Genomic DNA, 25,349 nt, shown 5'->3' with positions numbered 1-25,349 from the left:
TTCATCCTAGCCGGTGTAAATAATTCATAAATTATAGTTAAATTCATAATATAACATGCCCATAAAATTTTCATATTTTAAGAAGACTTTCTTATCTTCAGGCTTAATTTTCCATATCTATAAAATTGGGATTCTTTTAAAGGCTTTTTAAAAATATGTGCGTGTTTACAAATACACATCTATGCTGGTACCAGACAGAGAGAAAGTGAGTGCAGGACAGGGAGCAAGTCTGTGAGGTGGATCTTTCCCCTTCGCTGGGCTCCAGAAGTTGAGTTCAGGTCACCAGGTTTGCATGGTATTTGCCTTTACTTGCTGAGCATCTTGGCTGCCCCAAATTAGGATTGTTAGTTTGTTGAATTCTTAAGTAGTACTCGCCACTGTTGCCTCACTAGTATTTCCACTTCAGTTTGTCTTCAGTTTGGAAATTTAACATTTATTTTCCAAGGTAATTTTCTACTACAGAAACTAGAATAAATTTTTAAAAATAAGTGTATTTTGGTATTATTGTCACCAGCATATTGTTAATTACCACTATCAATGAACAAAGTCATACTGTCACCACAGACTCAGCCAGTGTACTAAGTTGACATGATTCTTTGAACTTGAAGGTTTAATGCGATAATCAGTGTCGGGAAAAGTGAACATGAGCTGCTGCAGCATAGAGAATCATGGCGGATGTTCTAGAGCCAAGATCCACAGATGTCATTCTAGTTTAATAAAGTAGTTTAGTACCTTTGGCTCTAAATCATCACCACCCAGTGCACGAAAGCCTGACTGTCTTTTTTCTTTTCTTTTCTTTTCTTTTCTTTTCTTTTCTTTTCTTTTCTTTTCTTTTCTCTTCTCTTCTCTTCTCTTCTGTTCTGTTCTGTTCTTTTCTTTTCTTTCCTTTTCTTATATATCTTCGAATATAAAGATAGTGTTCCTCTGTGTAGCTTTGGAGCCAGTCTTGCAGACCAGGCTGACCTCGTACTCACAGAGATCCTCCTGCCTCTGCCCCCCAAGTGCTGGGATTAAAGGCGTGCGCCACCACCGCCCAGCGCCCAGCAAGCCTGACTGTGTTTACATGTGCTGCTTGACCACTGAAACGTCCTGCTCAAGTGTTAGGAAATACAGAGAGCTACCTTACAAATGGTGTTTTTCCTCATAACATACAATGGTAATGAAATGTGTCCTTTTTTAGGCAGATGTGAGAGCAGCTGTCTACATTTAGTGTTTCTATATATTAAGAGTCAAAAATGTCCCTAAACTCTCATAATGCTCCGGCCTTAGTAAATGCTTGGTAGTTCCCCTTTTTCTCCCTAAGATATTTTACTCGACACTGTGACATCCGGAATGCCATGCTCCATCCTGGTCTCCAGAGAAAAGCAATCCAGGAGTTTGTCCTTCTTGCCGTTCTTAGAGTGCTCAAATCCTCTGCTGCTTTACTGGCTTTCCTGACCCTCAGTCCCACCTCTGCTTTGTCCTCTGGCTCTCCCTGTCCTTGCTTCCTGCCCTCTCTCTCCACTCTGTTGTTGTTTTGTTTTTTCAAGACAGGGTTTCTCTGTAGTTTTAGAGCCTGTCCTGGAACTACCCCTTGTAGACCAGACTGGCCTCGAACTCACAGAAATCTGCCTGCCTGTGCCAATAGAGTGCTGGGATTAAAGGTGTGTGCTACCACCACCCGGCTTCTCTCTACTCTGTCATGTGCTTTCCCCTCTCCTGTCATTCCCATACACCCTAGACTGACAGGGGGTAGTTTCTCTGTCAGTTGATCACCTGATCCCTTCTTTGACATTTATGGTATTAGTAGTTAGCTTGTTAATGTTAATGAGCTTTCCCTTTTACTATCTAATTAGATTATGAAATCCTAAATTAATGAACTTTTTATTAAATCGGTATATTTCTAAATAAAATGAAGAAGTGGAATTTTTATTCTTATACTGGTTTTACTATGAAAATATGTTTATGTAATTAGAAAAAGCAACACAAATTTGAATTTATCCACGTGTTTTCTCTTGATATATATGTGGTATATTTATTGTTTGATTCTTTCACTGAGTTTTATTAATTTTAATTTCTTTGCAGAAATCTTTGATTGACATGTATTCTGAAGTTCTTGATGTTCTCTCCGATTATGATGCCAGTTATAATACACAAGATCATCTGCCACGGGTGAGGGGAAATAAACAGGGACCTGCTGGCACCATGTCTTTCTAACTCCCGTGTTCCCGAGATGTCTTAAACACTAAGCATGGCTCCTTGTTTGAGGGACTATAAAAGTAAACATGTGTTTTGAAAGAAAGCCATCAGATATTTACCCTTATACTTTCTTTATAATGTTAAAATACCTAGGCAAAAAATTAAACATGTGGATGAAATTTAGTCTGATAAGATCCAAAGTGTGTTAGTAAAATGTAAACTGGCTATGGAAGATATTTGTGGAAAGTTAATGATCTATTTTAGAAATAACTCTTAATTAGCATAGTTTTCAAAGATAAAAATTGGACTATAATTAATGGATCCAATCAATGCTTCTGCTATGTGTGGTGTCTTCAGAGTGCCTACATGTGTCAACCCTCATTCTTTTTACAAAAAAAAAAAATCACTTCTTTTGGTTATAAGTATCTAAGAGATTGTTTTAGGTGATGTTATCAAAAAAATACTAAGAACTGCCGTTTGTTTTGTGATTAGGTTGTTGTGGTTGGAGATCAGAGTGCCGGAAAAACAAGTGTGCTGGAAATGATTGCTCAAGCACGGATATTCCCTCGAGGGTCCGGGGAGATGATGACAAGGTCTCCCGTGAAGGTAGGAGAGGAGGACCTTAGAGAAGGCGCCAGTCGGTGTTAAAGGGAAGGTGTAGCTTCCTCACTTCACTTACGTAAGAGGGCTTCTTAGCATTTGGATCATTCCCACTGTAGGAGTTAGTGGAGGCGTAGCCAGGGGCACACGTGTGCAGAGCTGAGAGAGTAACTGAAGGGAGAGTGGTGGGAAAGGACATCCGAGGCGCAGTGGCTGTCTAGGTGATGCTATGAGTCCTCTTGAAGGTATTTGGAATAGGGCACAGAGGCAGAAAGAGAATGTGAATATTGGAAGTGAAATCAACGAATGTAGATAATTTCCTATAGTATTTATATGCTGATTATCATGATATGTTAAGCTAGAAAAAATGATAACAGGAAACATTGCAAGAACATAGTCACTGAAGTAAAGGAGGCTTGTATCAGTGTGTGTGTGTGTGTGTGTGTGTGTGTGTGTATGTGTGTATGTGTACATGCGTGCATGCATGTTCATTGCCCATATACAAAACTACTAACAACTCCCCAGTGGAGACAGGAAGAACGTAAATACTGTAGACTGTTTCATTAAGCAAATATTTGTAGCACGAATAGTAAAAACTCAGAGACAGATATTGGGGTTCGATATGAAGATGAGAAAAGCAAAGCAGTCAGGCACTGGCCCTTCCCTCTACCTCAGACTGAAAATGGGCGATCCTGCCTCCAGGAATCCTCAGAATGAGACTGAGCATGAGACCTGTCTCATTCCATTTTATATTCCTCTCTAGTGCTGGGATTAAAGGCATGCACCACCACTGCCTGGCCTCTATGGCTAACTATTGTGGCTGCAGGCTTAAACGTGTGTGCCACCACTGCCTGGTATATATGGCTGACTAGTCTGACTGCTTTGCAGTGATCTTCAGTTAAGCTTTATTTATTAAAGCACAAATAATATACCACTATAAATATTTATTCAGCTTTAATATATGCCAGCATTGATGTACCAAGCATGTGCAACCTTTTGACAGTGCGATATTATAATACAAGACACTTGAGACCCGTGTTACCAAAAAAGTAAATAAATAAGTATCTCAATGTGAAGTTTATGGTTTGATGTTGGGCCACATTCATAGTTATTCTAGGGTACATGTAGCCCGTGGGTCACAGTTCAGAAAAACCTGGCTTTAGACAGTGTACAGTAAATTAAAGAAGATTCTCTCCATAAGCATAATAAGTATCTAAATATTGCACTGTTTAGAACGTTAGAAATGGAGCCAGTGGGGGTGACAGGATGCTTGTAGGTGGTATAGCTAAGGTGGCATTTGAACCAAGCTTTACAGAAAGCTAGGGAAGTAGTCATGCTGCAGTCTGGTACTTTTAGCTCCCAGCAGAGACTAGCTGCTGCACAGCCCCTGCTGGGATTGGGGATAAGCCTGTTTGAGGGATAGGAAGGAGGCCAGTGTGATGGGCCACGGTGAAGAATCCTCAGTACAGTCGGGAGATGATGGGTGGCAGGGAGAAGCAGATCACCAGGACCTGCCAGGCCGGTTTAGAGACTGTGGTTTTATCTAAAATAAAATGAGAAGCCAGTGAAGTCCTGAGCATAGTTCTATTATCTTTTGAAAGGCTCTGGCTGCTGTGTTGAAAAGAGATGTTGGTAAGTGGGTCACACCACAGAGGTCAGATGAAGGGTAGTTGGATTAGATGATACTTGGATACAGGAAGTATTGTTGACGGTGAAAAGAATTGATGGGCTCATGAAACAGTTTTTAGAGTAGAACCAACAATACTTCTTGACAGATTGATAAGAGACCAATCATTGAGGACTTGGGTTTCAACCTGAACAGATTAGAGGATGCTAGAGTTTGCATAGAAACATGTAGATAGGTCCAGTTTGGGAAAGATGTTCCAGGGTTGGATATTTTTGCTAAAGGGAGATAATAAATAGGTATTGGGATATACAAATTTGGGAAATGGTCTGGACTGGAGACATAAATTTCAGAACTAAAATGAAATATCTACTGGATAAGACCTTAAAAGAGTGAGTGGACGTAAAGACACAGGACCTACAAGGTTAAAGGTTGGAACATGAGAGGGTCAGCCAGTGCCGTGGAAGTAGAACCAGAACCATGGCATCAACTAGGAGCCAGGAAAGATGTATCAAAGAGGAAGGGACCTAAGGAGCAAGGGAAGGCTGAGCACCAGTCGTTCAGTTTACCCCGGGGCCAACTCAAGTGCTGGGTACTATGAAGGCCTTTTGCTTGCTGCTACCTAAGTAAATCACCAGGTAATCAACTGTTAACCTGGTGATTTATTTAGGTAGAAATAAATCTACCTAAAAGAAAGGGCGAAGATCTTTTCCCATTCTGTAGGCTGCTATTTTATCTTGTTGACAGTGTCCTTTGCTTTACAGAAGCTTTTCAGTTTCAAGAGGTCCCATTTATTAATTGTTTCTCTCAATGTCTGTGCTGCTGGGGTTATATTTAAGACGTGGTCTCCTGTGCCAATGCGTTCAAGTGTACTTCCCACGTTCTCTTCTATGAGGTTCAGTATGGCTGGCTTTATGTTGAGGTCTTTGATCTATTTGAACTTGAGTTTTGTGGATGGTGATAGATATCGATCTATTTTCATTCTTCTGCATGTTGATATCCAGTTACACCCACACCATTTGTAAAATATGCTTTCTTTTTTCCACTTTATATTTTCAGCTTCTTTGTGAAAAATCAGGTGTGTGGATTAATATCTGTGTCTTCGATTTGATTCCATTGGTCCTCCTGTCTGTTCTTATGCCAATACCAGGCTGTTTTCAGTACTGTAGCTCTGTAGTAGAGTTTGACGTCAGGGATTGTGATGCCTCCAGAAGTTCTTTTATTGTACAATATTGTTTTGGCTATCCTGGGTTTTTGCTTTTCCATGTGAAGTTGAGTACCGTTCTTTAGAGGTCTGTGATGATTTTTGCTGGGATTTTGATGGACATTGCATTGAATCTGTAGATTTTGGTAAGACTGCCATTTTTAAATTCTACCTATCAAAGAACATGGGAGATCTTTCCACTTTCTGGTGTCTTCTTCAATTTCTTTCTTCAAAGATTTAAAGTTCTTGACATACAGGTCTTCTACTTGTTTGGTTAGAGTTACTCCAAGATATTTTATGCTATTTGTGGCTATTGTGAAGGATGATGTTTCTCTGATTTCTTTCTCAGCCCATTTATCATCTGTGTACCGGAGGGCTACTGATTTTTTTTTAGTTAATCTTTTATCCTGCTACATTACTGAAAGTGTAGAATTTTGGGGGTCACTTGTAAAAACACATTGGCATAGGAGGCCACTTTCTAAATATAACCCCAGTAGCCACAGACACTGAGAAAAACAATTAATAAATGGGACCTCCTGAAACTGAAAAGCTTCTGTAAAGCAAAGGACATGATCAACAAGACAAAACAGCAACCTACAGAATGGGAAAAGATCTTTACCAACCCCACATTGGAAAGAAGATTGATCTCCAAAATATACAAAGCATTCAAGAAATTGATTATCGAAAGAACAAATAATCTAATTAAAAAATGGGGTACAGACCTAAACAGAGAACTCTCAAAAGAGGAATCTAAAATGACTGAAAAACTCTTAAGGAAATGCTCAGCATCCTTAGCCATCAGAGAAATGCAAATCAAAACAACTCTGAGATTCTATTTGACACCTGTAAGAATGACCAAGATCAAAAACACTGATGACAACTTATGCTGGAGAGGTTGTGGGGTAAAGGGAACACTCCTACATTGCTGGTGGGAGTGCAAGCTGGTACAGCCCCTTTGGATTTCAGTATGGCGATTTCTCAGAAAATTAGGAAACAACCTTCCTCAAGACCCAGCAATACCACTTTTGGGTATATACCCAAAGGATGCTCAATCATGCCACAAGGACATGTGCTCAACTAAGTTCATAGCAGCTTTGTTTGTCATAGCCAGAACCTGGAAACAATCTAAATGCCCCTCGACCGAAGAATGAATAAGGAAAATGTGTACATTTACACAGTGGAGTACTAAACAGAAGAAAAAAATTATGAAATCTTGAAATATACAGGCAAATGGATGGATAGAGCTAGAAAACATTATTTTGTGTGAAGTAACCCAGACCCAGAAAGGCAATTATCACATGTACTCACTCATAAGTGGTTTTTAAACATAAAGCAAAGAAAACCAGCCTACAAATCACAATCCCAGAGAACCTAGACAACCATGAGGACCCTAAGAGAGACATATATGGATCTAATCTACATGGGAAGTAGAAAAAAGACAAGATCTCCTGAGTAAATTGGGAGCATGGGGACCATGGAAGAGGGTTGGAGGGGAGGGGAGAGATAGGGAGGGAAGCAGAGAAAAATGTGTAGCTCAATAAAATCAATATAAAAAAAGAGTGAGAACGGAGGAGATTGAGGCAGAAGAACAAAAGCAAAGTCTTTCTAAGAGATTGTGTTAACTCTACTGATAAAGTTGAGTAAAATGAAGATGGATTAGTCAGACTGAAGTCACCAGTAAGGCTATGGGCATAAATTTAAAGTGAATCTGTCTTTGGGAGATTGGTTATTGTTTTTCTTTCACATTCCTCTGATAGAGGTCAAGATAAAGTAATTCAGAATAGAAAACTGAAATCACCAAGAAGTATGCTCAGAATTGTGATAGAAAGTAAGACAGTGAGGCTGGTGTTAAAGTCTCCCAGTGATATCTGAGTGGAACTGCAACCAGATGGAATATTCGGCATCTGGTGTGATTCTCAGTATTCCTTGGGGTTGACTGTGAGTGGTACCATATTTTGTCTTAGTGGTTCCTCCTTCATCGACTGGCGGTATTTGGTGAACATCCTTTATATACCGATGAGAGTCTACTGTACTACATGCCGGGGAAGCCCAGGGTGGACTTGTGCTTATATCATGCTCAGTAATCATTATAAAGACATTGGGAGGGCAAGAGAGATGGCTCAGAGGTTAAGAGCACTGACTGCTCTTCCAGAGGTCCTGAGTTCAATTCCCAGCAACCACATGGTGGCTCACAACCATCTGTAATGAAATCTGGTGCCCTCTTCTGGTGTGCAGGCATACATGCAGGCAGAATGCTGTATACATAGTAAATAAATAATTCTTAAAAAAAAAAATAAAGACATTGGGAGTTCATCTTTTACTTTGCTACAAGTACCATAATTATAGAGTCATTTTTAACAAAATCTCAGTCATTCCGTTTTAACAATAAAGACTCAGAAGCCAGATGCTGAGGTGAAAGCCTACTGGCTCAGAGAAACAGAGAAAGCACCTAGCTGACCTTCCTCCTCTACTGATACTCCAAAAAAAGACCTTCCTCCTACACCATCTCAAGCAAGACTCCTCCGACTCAGTGTCCCTCTCTTCTACTTCTTGTTTGTGTGTGTGTCTCTCTCTCTATCCTCTTGACTCCCTCATACCCTCTATGGTTTTTTCATATTTACTTCCTGTCATCTGGTTTCTTTTCCACCTCTTGACCTATAGTTAATTTTATTTAATCCTGTTTACAATAAGCAGAAAGCTCTTGGATTAAAGGTGCGAGGGCTGAGCCATACCACAACTAGAAACAGGATTTTTTTCTGTAAATAAGGCAATCTCGGAGTTGACAGTGTGATCAAATATTCTTCTCCAGTAGGAGAACTTCAGAAAAGTGATGGTTCTGGAAGGAGATTGCCTTCAAATAGAAAAACGGCCATTAGCCTTCTGTTCACCAGGACTCTTACTTCTTGATATAGGAGTCCTATTTATGTCTCCTCAGAGCAGTGAAATTGGCAGATCTGGACTTAGCATTTCTGCTTCTTTAACCCAGCTTTCTGCTTGGTTTCTAAATATCCCTGTCTTGAAGGGACATTGTACATAACATAAAGGATTCATTTCAAGTGATTCATTTCTGTAGCTCATTTTTTGCTAAGATCTTGGCACCTGAGGTCACAGTTGTGCTTAAAAGCCTGGATTCCATTTATTTATTTATTTATTGTTTGTTTGTTTGTTTTGGTCTGCTTGACAGTACAGTTGCTGTAGAGTTTAAGCTTTTCCCTTAGCCCTTTGTCCTGCACCACAGATAAGGAACTACTCAAAAGTACCTGCTGCGCAGCCCACCCAGGCCTCTGGGAGGGGCCGCTTAGACCAAGCACCATAGTCGCTTTCAGCATTGGTCTTTGTTTTCTTGTGTAACCAGCTCGATTTATTTCAGGGAAACAAATACATTTTCAAAGTAAAGCAGCATAATTATGATACCCTGAAATGTGTAAACTAAAGATAAAGGAATACTGAGCTTAGACACTTGTAAAATGACTCACTGTCACTGCATACTGTTAAATAATCCATCCTGATTCTCCCGTAAGAAGCCTGCGGTGAATCCTGCCAGCCAGGGTCAGTCTGTGGTTCCGGACCTTCCACCACACTCTTTCTTTCTATGTGGAGTGAGCCCTGAAGCAGAGACTGTCAGGCCTGTGTGTCCCCATCTCTAATACTGCTATATAGTTCATGTATTGAAGAGTGGTAACCAAATGAACTTTCCTTTCCCTGAATTCATCTCAAGTCAAGCCTTGGCTTCTCTTTGAATTCTTCAAGTTGTAGAGGGGCAGTTTCTCTGCTTTGTGGTCTGCAGAGCATTGCCTGCCTGGGGAGGCCAGCAGCACCCTAGGTCATAAAAGACAGAGAACCCACCAGTCTCACTGCCCAGTGTCAGCCTGGCGTTACACACAGCGCAGAGCAGCCTGCTGACAGCTCCTGAGTATAGCCTAAAAGTGCCGTGATTGACCCTGTCCGGACTGTGTGGGTGCCGGGAATTAATGTTAGCTATGAATGCATCTTATGTTTCTGTCCTTTCAGGTGACGCTCAGTGAAGGTCCTCACCATGTGGCCTTGTTTAAAGATAGCTCTCGGGAGTTTGATCTTACCAAGGAGGAAGACGTAAGTAGAATTCAAATCAGATTCATCTCTATGGCTTTATGACCCCTGTGTGCTCTTAGACAAAGAAATGAAATATTTGCCATTAAGATGGTCTCAGGACTTTGTTCTTCTCCATTAATAGCTTGCGGCGTTAAGACATGAAATCGAACTCCGAATGCGGAAAAATGTGAAAGAAGGTTGTACTGTTAGCCCTGAGGTAAGAGAAGCAGTCATTTCAGCCATGTTGTGGAGATAGGAAGGTTTTATGGATAGTGATGATTAATATGGATGTGGTGTTCAGTTTGTAGCTGTTCCAAGATAGGTGGGTAGGTAGATAGATTTATTTTAATTTTTTGTTTTGTTTTTCTCTTTATGAGGCAGGTTCTCACTATGCATGCCTGGCTGGCCTGGTACTTACTCTGTAGACCAAGCTAACCTTGAACTCACAGAGATCCACCTGCCTCACAAATGCTGGAATTAAATGCTTGTGCCATCATACTCAACATATTTTTTAATGTTCTAAATAAATGTATCAATATATCATTAAGGGGGAGTTTTCTAGAATAATTACTTGGATGTCAAAAGAAAGTAACTTTTTTGAAGTAAATATTTGAATGAACAAGAATTTTCAGGATATTTATTACCACAAATATTGATTTCTCCTTCCCCCCAAATAGACCATATCTTTAAATGTCAAAGGCCCTGGACTCCAGAGGATGGTGCTTGTGGACTTGCCCGGTGTGATCAATGTAAGTGCATGCAGAATATGTGTTCATTTTATTCCTCCTGGGGAAGCCATCTGTAATGACACTTAAACCTTTTTCTTCAAGACTGTGACATCAGGCATGGCTCCTGACACAAAGGAGACGATTTTCAGTATCAGCAAAGCTTACATGCAGAACCCCAACGCCATCATCCTGTGCATTCAAGGTGAGTCCTTGAATTCTTGAACTCCTCTAGAATTCGAGGCATTGATACAATGCCTGTCATAGAAGCATACATGCAAATATGTCTCCACTGCCCTTGTCATTTTAGTAATAAATAGAGTTTAAGCTGGGAAGGTTTAGATAGTTTTCATTTTCGACATCATTGGAATTTTTATTGGCCACATCTCTAAAGTAAATGTATTTGGACATTTTCACAATCAACTTTGTAATTATTACATTGTTATTTCTTCTTTTTGCAGATGGATCTGTAGATGCTGAGCGCAGCATTGTTACAGACTTGGTCAGTCAAATGGATCCTCATGGAAGAAGAACCATATTTGTTTTGACCAAAGTAGACCTGGCAGAAAAAAATGTAGCCAGTCCAAGCAGGGTGAGGGCTCTGTGTGAGTGTGAGTGTGTGTGTGTATGTGTGTGTGTGTGTGTGTCAGTGCTTTGGGCTTCTCATCTAGTGGGAATGAAGACATTTATGATATGATCACATAGTTTTGATGAATTACTAGCCAAATAATACACAGTGGTTAGAATGGCTCTCAGGTATCAGATGTTACATAACTGGTGACTGACTTGTTTACGAATGATAAATTCCTATTCTGTAGTCCCCTGTAGAACAATGGCATTAAGTCCTCATCTCCACTGCAACTGCATAGACTGTTTCTCTTACCCACCTTAATCCTGTGGGACTTTGCCTCTGTGTTAGAGTCCCCAGATATACCAGCCTCAGGTGCAGTGATTCTTTCAAAGGGCCCGCAGGGTCACCACATAGTCATAGTTGGAGAAGATGCATGGGATGCAGTCAGAGGCACCCTGCTCGTGTTTCCAGAGACCTTCCCTCAGAGGCTTCTCGGAGAGGCAGTACCAAAATTCCAGATTCTCAGAAGGAAACTGTCAGCACATACCTCATTACTTGCCTGGGAATGCCCGACAGAGGCAAGCAGAGCTTTTGTAGGGTCCTGTTGGGCGACGTGTCCTTATGCCTCTGCTCCTCTGTCTTATTTTATTTTGGTTGTGAGCCATCTCTCCAGCCCTCTCTGGCTTGTTTATAAGAGCAAGGCAGTGTTGTTGTGAAACTGTTGGGGCTTGTGTGGAGAAGCAAGGTGGGAACAATGTCCGTAGTCTCCATTTCTCCCCATTTCCTTCTCTGGGGAAGTCACGTTGGATTTCACTGGGGAGCCAGTTGAAGCTTACTTCAGGCCATCTTATGGCAAAGACTCAGCCATAGTCTGACTTTAACTTGTCTCGGCACAGTGTTTGTCTGACTGGGCCTCTGGAAGCAATCCTCCATTGTGTGTGAATGATAGATGTATGTAGAGATGCATTTCCTGTATCCAGACGCCAAAGTTTTTATAACTCACAGAAAAAGGATTTTTATTCTTAAAAGAGTTGAAAGCCAATCTAAAATATATTGTTTCAAGTAGGGATAAGAAGAGAAATTAGTAAAAGATAATCACACGTGGTGAGTATCAAGATAATCAAGGCCCACATGATGTATCAGCAGGTAAAAGTGTGGCCAGATCTGAGTTTGATGCCTGAACTTGCAGAGTCGGAGAGAGCTGACTCCTATAAATTGTCTTCTGACCTATATTTATATGCATGCCCACATATACATATACAAATAAACAAATGTCATTTTTTTAATTTAATAGAATAATTTAAATTTTTAAATATTCAAAGAAAGTATAAGGGAAAGTAATAAAGCTATTTATTGAGTGCTTCTCCGTGCTAAGTGCCATTATCTCATAACCTCAATAACCTTTTACTAAAATTAGCTCATTTACTCAAGGTCACACAGCTAATAAATAGCAGTGCAAGAACTCCAGCCAGGGTCTGGCTCAGACCTGTGAATCGTTCCAAGTTTTGATCTTGGTATATGCATTTTAATAAGACATTTTAAATATGGTAAAGTGTATTTTCCTGAAATAGCCATCAAAATGCATTTATATGCTTTTGAACAGATATAGATAGATAGATAGATATAGATATATGCTGATAAGTATATACACATATAGAGTTTTAATATTTTGCTTTCTAATTGCATGTTGTGCTTTTAAAAATTGAGTCTATCTTTCACATTTATTTTTTCAATTTATTAAAATAGATACAACAGATAATTGAAGGCAAGCTCTTCCCAATGAAAGCTCTGGGTTATTTTGCTGTTGTAACAGGAAAAGGTATGCTAAGATGGATTGTTGCTACTAATTTTTAGCTTTTGTTGTTTTCAGATAATAAAAATTAATTTTATTGGTGAAAATTGTCACCATCTTTCCTAGGAAACAGCTCTGAAAGCATTGAAGCTATAAGAGAATATGAAGAAGAATTTTTTCAGAATTCAAAGCTCCTAAAGTAGGTGCCATGTTACAGTATTCAGAGACTTTTCGGGGGGACACAGCCTCACTGCACTCTTCAGCTGTACTGCGCATGTCTGGCAGCAGTCGGCCCCCTGTCGTGTGTCTGTCCTCGTGCTGGGCTGTATCATGAGGCTGTCCTGAAGCACTCTGGAATGGAAGTGAAAGCAGCTTATCATGTGGTGCAGCAGATGTGGACTAAGGGACCACCCTTACACCTCTTACGCTGTTTTCCTAGACAGTGATTTTTCTAAAATTAATTTTCCTTTTTTAAATATGTGTGCACATTTCTCTTGTAATAATAGAAAAAGTTGGAGTGGGGGGTGGCAACAGGATATTCCTAAATAGATACCGGAAGAAATTGACAGAAAGTAAGACACTGCACTGCAACTCAAAATAGAATTACACTGAAAGTTTCTACATAGTTTCTGGAAGTAGACAAGCATGTTTGCCTCCATTATTGGTACAGTAGTAAGGGCAGTTCCTGCAGCCATAGCCAAGGATTCTCTTTTTATTGGGAAGGAAGCAATGAGCTTGTAGAACTGTGGTGCTCACTGGTCATGTGCATACCCCAGCCTTGCCAGTGTTTGGTAAAACAGAAGCCATCCCTCAGCTCACTAACTATGTACTTGAAGAGTTCGGTAATGCATGTGGCCAGCGCTTGCCGTGCTGGGCAGGTTAGCTAGCTCATTTCCTCAGAGCAGGACGTTTAATGGGGCAGCGTTAGTGCGGAGTAAGGGCTCCTTTGTCATTCTGACACGCATTAGCTCTGGTCTTCTGTAGGACAAGTATGCTGAAGGCACACCAGGTCACCACGAGAAATCTAAGCCTTGCTGTGTCCGACTGCTTTTGGAAAATGGTTCGAGAGTCAGTTGAACAACAGGCTGATAGCTTCAAAGGTAAGCTGGCTTCTTACAGCAAGTGCACAAATCCAGGCAGTGGAAAACTGGAGAGATGCAAGCCTTCTATTATATAAGAACTGATTGTCCCTCTCAGTGGGGGGCATCACAGAGTTTTCAGAAGCAGGAAGAAGGGAAACGCTGGGAGCCCTGCATCTACTGTTTCCCCAGGCACATGCTCTTCTACACCAAGTCTTTGCCTCCAGAGCTACATTCAGTGAGAACAGCTAATCCTCTCCTCCTGCCATTTTGAAAGTTTTCTTAATATTTATTCCACTTAGTATTACAGCAATTTTGTGTTATATTTCTTTCCATTTTACAGATGAGGAAAAAAGGTGCAGGGTAATTTACATAACCAGTGCCACATAGTGTTAGGACCCAGGCAGGATCTGAGTTACAGCACCACAGTCCATTTCCTTAGCAGCTGCACTACACTGCTACAGCCGTGGCTTTGTGAAATGAACATGGAGAAACTAGAAGTAAGGAGAATAGTTTAGACAGCTGTGACAGTAATAGCATTCAGAATATCAGGGCACCAGGTTTACTCAGACACCCAGCTAATGCAGAAGGTAGAGAGGAAGCCTTCAACAGTCAGACTGGAGCATCTTCCTTTCTTCACAGCGACACGTTTTAACCTGGAGACGGAGTGGAAGAATAACTACCCTCGCCTGCGAGAGCTCGACAGGGTAATAATATCAGTGCCCCACGGGTCTTGTGTATGCTTTAATTTACCTTGTCCTTACAGAGCTGTTGATCTGGTGAGCAGAACTGCTGTGATCTTGATGATAATTACTTAGTAGTAGTTATCTTTTCTACAATAATTTTAACTATTATAATATTTTAAAATAATTAGGAATCATAGTATGTAAAACAAAATGATTTCCAAAAAATTGCAAATATTCTTTGGTAGTCTTATTGATATGTACCTATGTAATCTAATATTTCTTTTTAGTTATACATTATCTCTTTACTTTGTTGGTATTTACATTGGACATATAGAGTTTAATGAGAGCTAAATATGTTTCTCTTTGATTTTAAAATAGCAGTAGTTTGGCCAGGCAGTGGTCTTTAATCCCAGCACTCGGGAGGCAGAGGCAGGCGGATCTCTGTGAGTTCGAGACCAGCCTGGTCTACAGAGCTAGTTCCAGGACAGGCTCCAAAGCTACTGAGAAACCCTGTCTCGAAAAAAAAAAAAAAAAGAAAGAAAGAAAGAGAAAGAAAAGCAATAGTTGTAAGACCCAGCAGTGTCTTACTATCACTGATCACTAGATTATGTGGTTGGTTCTTTAGCATTTGCTATGTGAAAACGTTATATTTAAAACTGCAGTCAGAATTAAAGGGTAGGCACTGTGACTGTTTCTTGGTCCTTTCTGAGTGATGACATTCCTGAAGGAGAGCAGGTCATTTACTAGTCTTCCTTCTTCAAACCAAAACTTACTCAACCACACCCTGTCCCTGTCCACCTTCTGATTATCTCTGAAGATCGTAACAGTCATGACAATCCTAACTTGTCTCTGTGTTGCCAGAATGAACTATTTGAAAAAGCTAAAAATGAGATCCTTGATGAAGTTATCAGCCTGAGCCAGGTTACTCCAAAGCACTGGTGAGTATTAATCCGTGTCTCGGTGTCTTTTACTATAAAGTAGAAGAAAGCAGTGGTTTCTGTTGCCTGGGTTCATCCCTCAAAATGAAGTAGGCAAAGAGTAAAGTGCCTCCTTTTAAAATAGCTGCAGCCGCAGTCTGTCAGGTGACTGCCTGTGGAATCTGCTCTGATCTTTGGTTTATCTTCACCTGTTCTTAAGAAGTGCAGATTTGCTATTTCTGTAGAATCACTTACACATAATTTCTTAAAATTGTCAGAAAGTAACCTATCAGGACTGGTTTTTACTAACTGGAGAATAGCATCACAGGGAACACTGATCTGTAAAGGAAGGATGATGCCTGCTTTTTAGATGTCATGTAAGACCAGAAATAACTGGTATTTTCTGTGACATGTATGTATTATGCTGTGCACAATAACATTTTTTTTAATTTTTTGTGTGTGAGTGTTTTACCTGACTGTGTCTATACCACATGCATAACTGTTGCCCACAGAAGCCAGAAGAAGATTCTGGGTCCCCTGGAACTGGAGTTGTAGATGGTTGTGAGCTGTAGTGCTGGGAATAGAACTTGTATCCTCTAATACAGCCGCCAGTACTTTTAATCACTAAGCTATCTCAGCAGACCCACTATTTTTCATATTCTTATTGCTTCCTACGTGTTTTTTTAAGAAGTAAATTTGGGGACTGGAGAGATGGCTCAGGGGTTAAGAATACTGACTGCTCTTCCAGAGGTCCTGAGTTCAGTTTCCAGTGACCACATGGTGGTTCACAAGCCATCTGTGATGAGATCTGGTGCCCTCTTCTGGCATGCAGGCACTATATACATAATAAATAAATAGATTTTTTAAAAAAAGTAAATCCATCCTTTTTAAAAAATTGCCATATGAATCTTAGGCCATGCCTAAATTATCTTCCAATAAACCTGTGGTATTGGATTGAATGTATCACTCTTGGCACAAAACGATCCTTACACCATTCATGATACACATTTTCAGTACTTGTGTTTGCTCAGTCAGTCATTTATCACACTGAGTGGACACTAGCATCTCATCCCCAAGTCTGGATTTGTTTTCACTAGTTTCCCCATCCCAGGCCCTTCCTCAGCAATACCCTCCCCTTTCTTTAAGTCATCGTATTTGCCAAGTTTTTTAGTCTCCTTGTTTAGAAAATAGTAGCTGCTCTTATTTTTTACTGTTGACTGATTAGTCAAATATATAATGACACAGCTGTTGTGTTTCTTATTTGTATTTTAAGCCAGTCCTGCCTAGGAGTTTGTATAACTGAGTTAGCTCATAAAATTTCAAGAGAGATAAAGATATGTAGATGTGTGCATAAAGTAAATTTTAAATGTATGTAAGTATAATTAATTAATGTAATCTGGTTTCCTTCCTAGATTATATGGGGATAATATACATAAAAGGTGGTTTATAAACCATAACTAATGGCCAAGGCTGCAACTCGGTGGTAAAGTGCCTGCTTAGCAAGTCAAGACCCCAGGTTCTCCTCAGTACCACCGTAAAGGGGGAAAGCCTATAACTAACAGTATTATTTATGGTAGGAAAAGAAATGTGATCCTACTACAAATTAATTTATTGCCATAAGTATGATTTGTTTTGTTTTGGTAGAGCAATGCTAAAATGCTGTGATGCTATACCCTCACTGAAATAAGCCTAAAAAGTAAACCTGTTTTGTTTACTACACAAACACTTAACAGAGCTGTGAAAAGACAAGAAATGAGAGTTCCAGTGGAGAAGACAGAGCTGAGAGCTAGAACATTTGGTGGCTGAAAATTCGTAGCTGTCTGATCAAATGACCTCTAGCAAGTTTTCTTGATCAGCTTGTGTTTTTAGACTCTAGAATTTGACATAAAGAACAGAATACCCAGTCCTAGCCTTAACTGCATTACACCAGAGAATTTCAGTAGCATAGCTGGGGCGACCTTAGAAGTTTTTGTTGGTGTTATTTATTGACATAATGGCATTACATGGCACTCTAAGATGAATGCCTTAGTCTGAATTATTGACATCCTAGGAGTGTGTAGTAAGTACTGTATGTCCTAATGGGATAATTTGTTATTTATTTACAGACATTCTGCGTGCTTTATTCACGTTTTAATAAAGGAATCCCAAGGAGTTCAAATTAACATATAATGTGTTACAGTAGTAAATATACACACGTGGCGTTTGTCCAATAATGTGTATGATCCTAAAGATAGCCCTGCTGACAATAAATGGGATACTGGTATGCTGTTTGCATGTAGTCATCTTTTCTAGCACAGTAATTGACTGGCTTTATAGAAATATACTTTGTGAAATCCAAATTGAGCAACTTTTGTGCAACTTTTGTGAAAGTATATGTTTACTTTGATTAGTTTAATGACTAAAATACAAATGGGGAAAACGTACAGTTGAACCCCCTAACTCATATGTGAGGAGTGTGAGAATTTGTGATATCATAATGTAACATTTAAAGAGTGGATTGGTGTTAAGTAAACGTGGGAGCAAAGGGATGGCAAAGCCAGGAGGTAGAGGGAAAAAGAAAACATGGGTGTTTGTGTCCATGGCTTTCTCGTGGAGAGAGGGAAGGGCAGAGATAAACAGAAGCTATAAGCCAGTTCTTTGAAGCTGTTAAGGTAGGAAAGCTCTTAGCCAGGAAGCACTTAAGAGGCCAGGTGACTTGAAGGCGGGTGGTGGCAGTGCAGGTGGGAGAGTCTTGAGGTGTTTGAAAGGTGACACGGAAAGCAGAACTGACAGATTAGTGCTGGTACAGCAGTGATAAGGAGGAATACTTTCTTTTACATCCAGCCATTCTACTCCATCACTAGGTAATGAATGTGGCGTCTACCCTTCCCTGTGTGGTAACTGAACAGCCACCTGAGCACTGGCAGGGTGACGCCAGCAGCTAAGCCCAGTGTTGAGTGGAGGAGCAGACAAGTCCCCTTAGCCTTGGCAGCACAAGTGCCTCTGCTCTCACAGATTGTGGTTACAGTCCAGATGAACCAAATGATAAGAGGGTAGTTTTGGTTTTCTTCTTGTTGGTTTTTGTTTTGATATTACCTTGTATTCTATAACAGTAGAATTTATTTCAGTGGAAACCAAATAAATACTTTATTGAGTTTTTTTTTAAGTATTTTCGGAGTGGAAATGATTGTCTTTTCTTATTTAGAGATCTTATTCTTAAAGAATACTTCAAAAGGCAGAATTTCTAGCTTATGTATGCGTCCTTTATACAATCCCCTTAGCTGTGAAGTGCTGAAACATTTTATACAATGATATCCCATGTCTCTATGCTTTGTGATAGTTTGTTAAATTGTAAAAATTATATCAGAAACTTTTTGCCTTGAACTCCAGTAAACACATAGTGTATGTGAGAACAGAGTTAATTAATGAGCTCATGAAAATACACTTTTGACTGTCCTCAAAAAGAAAATTTTTGATGATTACTAGAGACCTGTAGCTACAGTGAGATGCACTGGAAACCCACTCAACAGACAGCTGGGACAGCGCCGTGAGTGGAGAGTATCTGGGACCCTCCTCTGCTAATAGGAATGTAAACCACTGAGGCGTTTTAGAAAAGAATGGTATCTTTAAAAACTAAACCCAAAACTGCCGTATATTCACCCACTCCACTCTTAGATGTGTACCCACGGAAAGGAAAGGCATGCATCCTTCGAAAGATTTGTGACAATATGCCCACAGCAATTTTGTTTGTATAATAGCCAACAACGAGAAATAGTACCTGCCCATTAACGGGGGGTTGTACACCATCAGTGGTGCTTAGCAATAAAAAGAAGTGAAATAGTAATACATACACCACAGATTTCAAAATAAGTATGTTGGGTGAAAGAAGGTAGGTAGAAGAGTACATGATACATGTATGTAAAATTCTAGGAAATACAATAGTTATATTAACAGCAAATAGAGTGGTTATAGATCCAATGAGAGTGTTTATCTTTATCTTGATTCCTGTGATTCACAGATATACATATCCCAAATTTGTCAACCTTTCAAATATGTGTAGTTTATTACTGTGATTAGTGATACTTCAGTCAAACTAATTTAAATTGTTTAATGCCATATTGATGTTTTTGAAACTTTAATTTTAGGGAGGAAATCCTTCAGCAGTCTCTGTGGGAAAGAGTGTCAACTCATGTGATTGAGAACATCTACCTTCCGGCTGCACAGACCATGAATTCAGGAACATTTAACACCACAGTGGACATCAAACTTAAACAGTGGACTGACAAGCAGCTTCCTAATAAAGCAGTAGAGGTTAGGATATAATTTAATTAAATGGGTAAGAAGCATTGTGTGGAGGAAATAGGTGCTTTGGATTGGGGTCTATTTTCCCTTGGTCTCAATTTAGCACTTCATGTACGCGCTGCGCCTGCCTGTGTTGGAGCTAACCTTGATATTGTTCTCAGTTGCTGCTAACATAAAAGTTTACTAATCAGGATGCTGTTTGCCTAAAGGCATTGCTTCTTCCAAAGATAACATTAATAAAACCAGCAAAACTGGCCTGAAGGTGAAATATTTTGAACGTCTGTGAATTGAGCTTCTTTAAGGAGTATCTTCAAATGGACTAAATGTTACTGTTTTTACATTTTCTTCAAGACCCTATAGCACTTGCATTGAGTTATGGTCTTGCTGGTTTTGACTAGGAATTATTTACAAAATTAAAGTACTTCAAAGAATACATTTCTGTCCCGAGACATCTTGACCCAGCCATGTGAAAACTGATAGCTGGCCTACTTACTCAGCCTTCCTTCAGCTTCTTCCAAGAAGCTGCGGTGACAGTATTGCCCGCTGGTTGCGGTCAGGATTAGGTGAGTTAGTATGTAGCATACTTAGGTAACACCTGACCCATCCGTAATAGCCACCCAGGGTTTTATCACCATTATCCACCTTCTCCTGCGCTCCAGCTGAGAGACAGTGTGTCCTGGATTCTGAAAGGTGTTCAACAGCCTGCGGTCAATGCGAGATGTGATCTTATTCTGCACACATGCCTTGAACGTGGCTTTGCTCTTTCTGTCCTGCCCAGACTACCCCCTTCACCTCTGTCCTCGCTTTCCTGGGCCCATGTCCAGCAGCTGCAGCTCATACAGCCTCTGCCTGTGTTGCATGCTGCTGAACTCTGACCATTTCTTGACCCACTTGCTATGGAAATAACTGGAGAGCTGCTGCTTCTCAGTCACTAGTTCTGGTGTGTCCTGGGCTGGAACATTGCATAGCCAAAGCTTTCACCAGTGAAACTAGTCCTTGTGACACCAGTAATTCTGCCTTTCTGCTTTCTGCCCTGGGCTTTATCTTGGGGGAAGAGTGGAGCTGATGAGAAGCTAGTAAGTTCATTCCCATCCCATGCAGGCATGGAGGTACACTCTGGTAATCCTAGTTCTAGGGACACTAAAGCAAGGGATTGCCCACAAGTTCACAACAGAACAAAACAAAAACCACCTTGCCCCACCTTCTACGTGTTTATTTGGTTCTTCATCACTTTTGCCCTGCACTCTTCCTTTCACATTGAGACTGGGTAAAAGTTAGCTGAGTAATAATTTGTAGTACTTAAAACTTTTAATATGAATCTTTGCTTGCAGGCAAAGCTGTAAAGATGATTGGCTTAGTGAGTAAGAACTTAAACTTGAACCAGGTGGTGGTGGTGCATGCCTTTAATCCCAACACACAGAATTTAGAAGAAGGATCCCTATGAGTTCGAGGCCAGCCTGGTCTGCAGAGCTAATTTCAGGACAACCAGGACTGTTACACAGAGAAACCCTGTCTCTTAAATTTGGTTTGGTGTGGAAGCAGCAGGCAGACCCAGGCATGTAATTGATTGAAATAAGTGAAGTAAATGTGTTTGCAGACTTGGGGTGTAGGGCTTGCCTAAAGGAGCCAACCCTGCTCAGCTCAGCGAGTACATCCTGGGGGGGGGGGGGGGGGAGATATGAGTTGATTATCTCCCTGCACTATAGGCGAAGATTTGTTAATGAAGTCTCAGTTTTTAAAATTGGCAGCTTTAAGGGGGGGGAAAAAAAAACGGCATCTGTATGTCACCCCGCCATCCTGGAACTCACTGTGTAACCCATGCAGGCCTTGAACTCCCACAGATCCACTACCTCTGCCTGCTGAGTGATAGGACTAAAGCCCTATGATGCCCAGCTCTGCTGTCTTTTTATTAGTGTGCATGCATTTATCAGTGAACTTGCATTTCCTGATCAGTTGCTATAGCACATGTTTGGTTTCATGCTGTTTTTTCATGTTGCACATTCTTTAAGGGTAAGTAGTCTAAATACAGCTTTTTCTTTGTATCCAGGTTGCTTGGGAGACACTACAAGAGGAATTTTCCCGCTTCATGACGGAACCCAAAGGGAAGGAGCACGATGACATATTTGACAAGCTTAAAGAGGCTGTGAAGGAGGAGAGTATCAAGCGGCACAAGTGGAATGACTTTGCAGAAGACAGCTTGGTATGTCCTCAACCTGGTTAGAGCCTGGTGTGCCCTCTGTCTAGTCACGATGCCAGGTTAGAGCCTGGTGTGCCCTCTGTCTAGTCACGATGCCAGGTTAGAGCCTGGTGTGCCCTCTGTCTAATCATGATGCCAGCATCGTTTTCACAGGGTGCCTCAAACTGATTCTTTCATGGAGTTCTTATACAGCTGCAGGGTGAAGTAATAGATGTATGATTTATAACCTGCCCTTCAACATTCCTCTGGCTCTTCTAAAATAACCCTTTGTTCTTTTTTTCTTGACTTCCCTTCCATAAGAAAAGTCAAATTTTGCAGTAAGTAGGTTCCCATATGTTTCCACGAATTGCCATCCATTAGTTATTTTGGGCCTGTGTGTAGGTACCTTTGGTGTAGAATCATAGCACTATGTATTGAATATCTGCTGTGTGCCAGGAACAACTCTTAAGTATTTTTGTTTGGTTTTGTTTTGGGTGGGGGGGGGGTTGTTTGTTTTTGCTTTTGTTTTTTTTTTTTTTTTTAAGACAGTTTCTCTATAGCCTGGGAGCCTGTCCTGGAACTAGCTCTTGTAGACCAGGCTGATCTCAAACTCATGGAGATTCGCCTGCCTCTGCCTCCCGATTGCTGGAATTAAAGGTGTGCGCCACCACTGCCCAGCTCTCTTAAGTATTTTGTAAGCATCATTTGGTTGAAATTTTTTTCAGAGTGTGGGACCTTATGTGTGCTAGGCAAGGCTTCTGTCACCAAGCTATATCCGCAGGTTCTTTTTCTTTAAATAGGATCTTACTAAGTTCTCCAGGCTGACCTTGAATCTGTAGTCCAGGTAATCCTTGAACTGTCAGTCCCGCCTACATCTCCTTAAATAGCTGGGATGATGGGCTTGACCCACCAGGCCCAAAGCTTGATTGAATTTTGAAGCAGCTGTGTTAGTGAGGTTTTGTTGTTGTGTAAGACCACTGAGCTTGACAAGAGGGAGGGGTTTACTTGGGATTATGGTTTCCGAGGTTTCCACCTGTGGGTCGCTTGGTTCCAGTGCTGTTAGGCCTGTAGAGCAAGGGTCTGATAGGCAGGCATGGTGGAGAAAAGCTGCGTGGTTAGTAATAGCCAACCCCAGAGGTGAGGGGACAAGGGACAAGAGATAGCCTTCAGAGGAAGTCCCACAGCTGCCTGCTATCCTCAGGCCCCACCATCCAATGATGCCTTTGATATTTATTCATCAGTGGGTTCATTCATTGATGAAGTTAGCGCCCTCGTGATCCAGTCACCTCTCAGTAGTACCAGCATCAGGAGACCAAGCCTTTGGTGGACACGACAGGTAAGGACAGCCACAGTCCTGTCGTGCTCGGTGGCTGAGTGGCCATTCTCCACCTTCTCCACCTTCTCTAGCTCCTGACCTCTCCGCCTGCTGCCCCTTTTGTAACGGCGCATTCTCCTACCACCATAGTCAAGCCTTTGTTAGTCACTTCTGCTAGCAGGGCCAGGTCACAAGAGGAACTGTTGAAAGGACTGGGAAATTTTCTAGAAATGCACAGATCTACCTGTGCACTGTTTGTAATCATAGTTTCATTTTGAAGAAATATTTGTTTGCATATTTGAAATCGTAGCCTAATTTCCCTGCGTGGAAGGCTGGTTTTCTAAAAGAAGTGCCAGTTTCATTTGTTCACTCAAAAGTTATCCAGTTTAGAAACCAGTTTTTAATTATAAAAATAATAGCTAATGTTTATGATTACCAAAGTGTTTGAGCCCGTGCTCTGCCACTGTATTTCTGTTAACAACAAGAAAATGGTTAATGATTTCTTTCTTCTGTCCTGTTTTAAAATATTTCTTCATAGTTCATATGGGAGTAAATAAATAGATACAGAAGGGAAGTGGCCCTCTGAATATTATGGTTCAAGCTCTTATGATGTATATAGTCAAATGTGCTATTTGCTTCCCTGAGCGTCCCCTCAGCTCTTTAGCTTCAGCCACACAAGACTCCACTTCATTTTTCAGATAGGAAACTGGCAGGTTCAGCCAATAAAAGGAGCTCCTGCGCTGCTGTGGGGATAACTTGCTGTATGTGTTTATTTGTTATGTCAATATTTACTAAGTTGCCAGCTCAAATAAAATTACTGACATGTAGGAACATAAATTAAGTTAGCTTTCTCTGCCCCGTTTCAGAGGGTCATTCAGCACAATGCTCTGGAAGACCGGTCCATATCGGATAAGCAGCAGTGGGATGCAGCCATTTACTTTATGGAGGAGGCCCTTCAAGCTCGTCTCAAGGACAGTAAGTAGGACATAAGCTCTTGAGTTGTAAGCATTGTAAAATATAATCATCACTGGGCCAGCGAGATGACTTGGTGGGTAAAGCAATTGCTATGAAAGCCTGAGAACCTGGGTTGGGTCCCTGGAGCCCACGGAGGAGACAGACAGAGAGAAGACACCCGCAAGTCACATGCACTTTTACACTCACAAACGTTCATATATACACATACAGAATAAAGTAATTTTTAATATACAGTTAACACTTCAAAGTCTTTGTCCTTAATACAGATAAATATTTTTTATGTGTGAATTGCTTTGTGGCTAATAAAGAGAATAATTAGATTGGATCCGAGATGCTTACATTTATTCCTTACACATAGAAATTCCATAAACAATTGTACTTTTCATATATTTTAAGCACATACATAATTTTCCTACTTTTGCCATACCAATATGTTCCTGTATTTTAATTAATTTCATATTAATAGAGCATTTAGAAATAATTAACAATTCATGAGCATTGTTAGCTATAATTTATAGCCTTGGTAAGTGGTAAAAATTCCTACTTAATTAATTTTTATCTTTCCTCTAGCTGAAAATGCTATTGAAAACATGATAGGCCCAGACTGGAAAAAGAGGTGGTTGTACTGGAAGAATCGGACTCAAGAACAGGTAGGAACAAAGACATCTCTGTTCTTATGATGACATTTCATTCATGGTCTAGTTTGCTTTAAAGTTTTGGTTTTCAGTAGCCCAGGCTGGCCTTGAACTCACAGAAGTTCTCCTCAGCCTCTTACTTGCTGAGATTATAGGCATGTGCCACCACATCTGCCTTCATTTTGCTCATTTCAGTTCAGGCATTAACACACAGTCTTGGGACTGATGAAGATGCCTCAGTAGGTAAGAGTTCTTGCTATGGAGGCATGGGACTTGAGTCCAGATCCCAGTACCCAAAAAAAGCCCAGCAGGGCTGCCTGAGTACCTGTAACTACAGTGCTCTAGAAGTAGAAGCAGGAGGACCTCTGGGGCCACTGACTGCCTGTCTAGCTCCAGGTTCACTGGGAAATCCTGTCTGAGGGAATTAGGTGAAGAGTGGCAGCCAGGGCATCTGATGTCCTCCTCTGACCTCTTTATGTGCCCACAGGAGCCAGCAACCATAAATGTGCACATACATCAC

The 25,349-nt window shown here is 40.7% G+C and overlaps 1 protein-coding gene across 4 annotated transcripts in view; it reads left to right on the top strand.

The window, feature by feature from the left end:
* Nucleotides 1-25,349, top strand: part of Opa1 (OPA1 mitochondrial dynamin like GTPase) — an 83,067-nt gene that overhangs the window by 25,091 nt on the left and 32,627 nt on the right. For all 4 annotated transcript variants that reach the window (XM_048453943.3, XM_048453944.3, XM_048453945.3 and 1 more), the window contains 16 exons: nt 2,065-2,151; nt 2,671-2,784; nt 9,618-9,698; nt 9,820-9,894; nt 10,355-10,426; nt 10,508-10,607; nt 10,864-10,994; nt 12,720-12,792; nt 12,892-12,964; nt 13,750-13,865; nt 14,487-14,551; nt 15,392-15,468; nt 19,572-19,737; nt 21,776-21,928; nt 24,086-24,194; nt 24,765-24,844. In XM_048453943.3, the coding sequence (XP_048309900.1) occupies nt 2,065-2,151; nt 2,671-2,784; nt 9,618-9,698; nt 9,820-9,894; nt 10,355-10,426; nt 10,508-10,607; nt 10,864-10,994; nt 12,720-12,792; nt 12,892-12,964; nt 13,750-13,865; nt 14,487-14,551; nt 15,392-15,468; nt 19,572-19,737; nt 21,776-21,928; nt 24,086-24,194; nt 24,765-24,844 (1,572 nt within the window). The remainder of the gene's footprint in view (nt 1-2,064; nt 2,152-2,670; nt 2,785-9,617; nt 9,699-9,819; nt 9,895-10,354; nt 10,427-10,507; nt 10,608-10,863; nt 10,995-12,719; nt 12,793-12,891; nt 12,965-13,749; nt 13,866-14,486; nt 14,552-15,391; nt 15,469-19,571; nt 19,738-21,775; nt 21,929-24,085; nt 24,195-24,764; nt 24,845-25,349) is intronic.

Source organism: Myodes glareolus, chromosome 2 (assembly GCF_982192425.1).
Source record: "Myodes glareolus chromosome 2, mMyoGla1.1, whole genome shotgun sequence".
Taxonomy (NCBI): domain Eukaryota; kingdom Metazoa; phylum Chordata; class Mammalia; order Rodentia; family Cricetidae; genus Myodes; species Myodes glareolus.
This window is presented reverse-complemented; position numbering and strand designations above follow the sequence as displayed.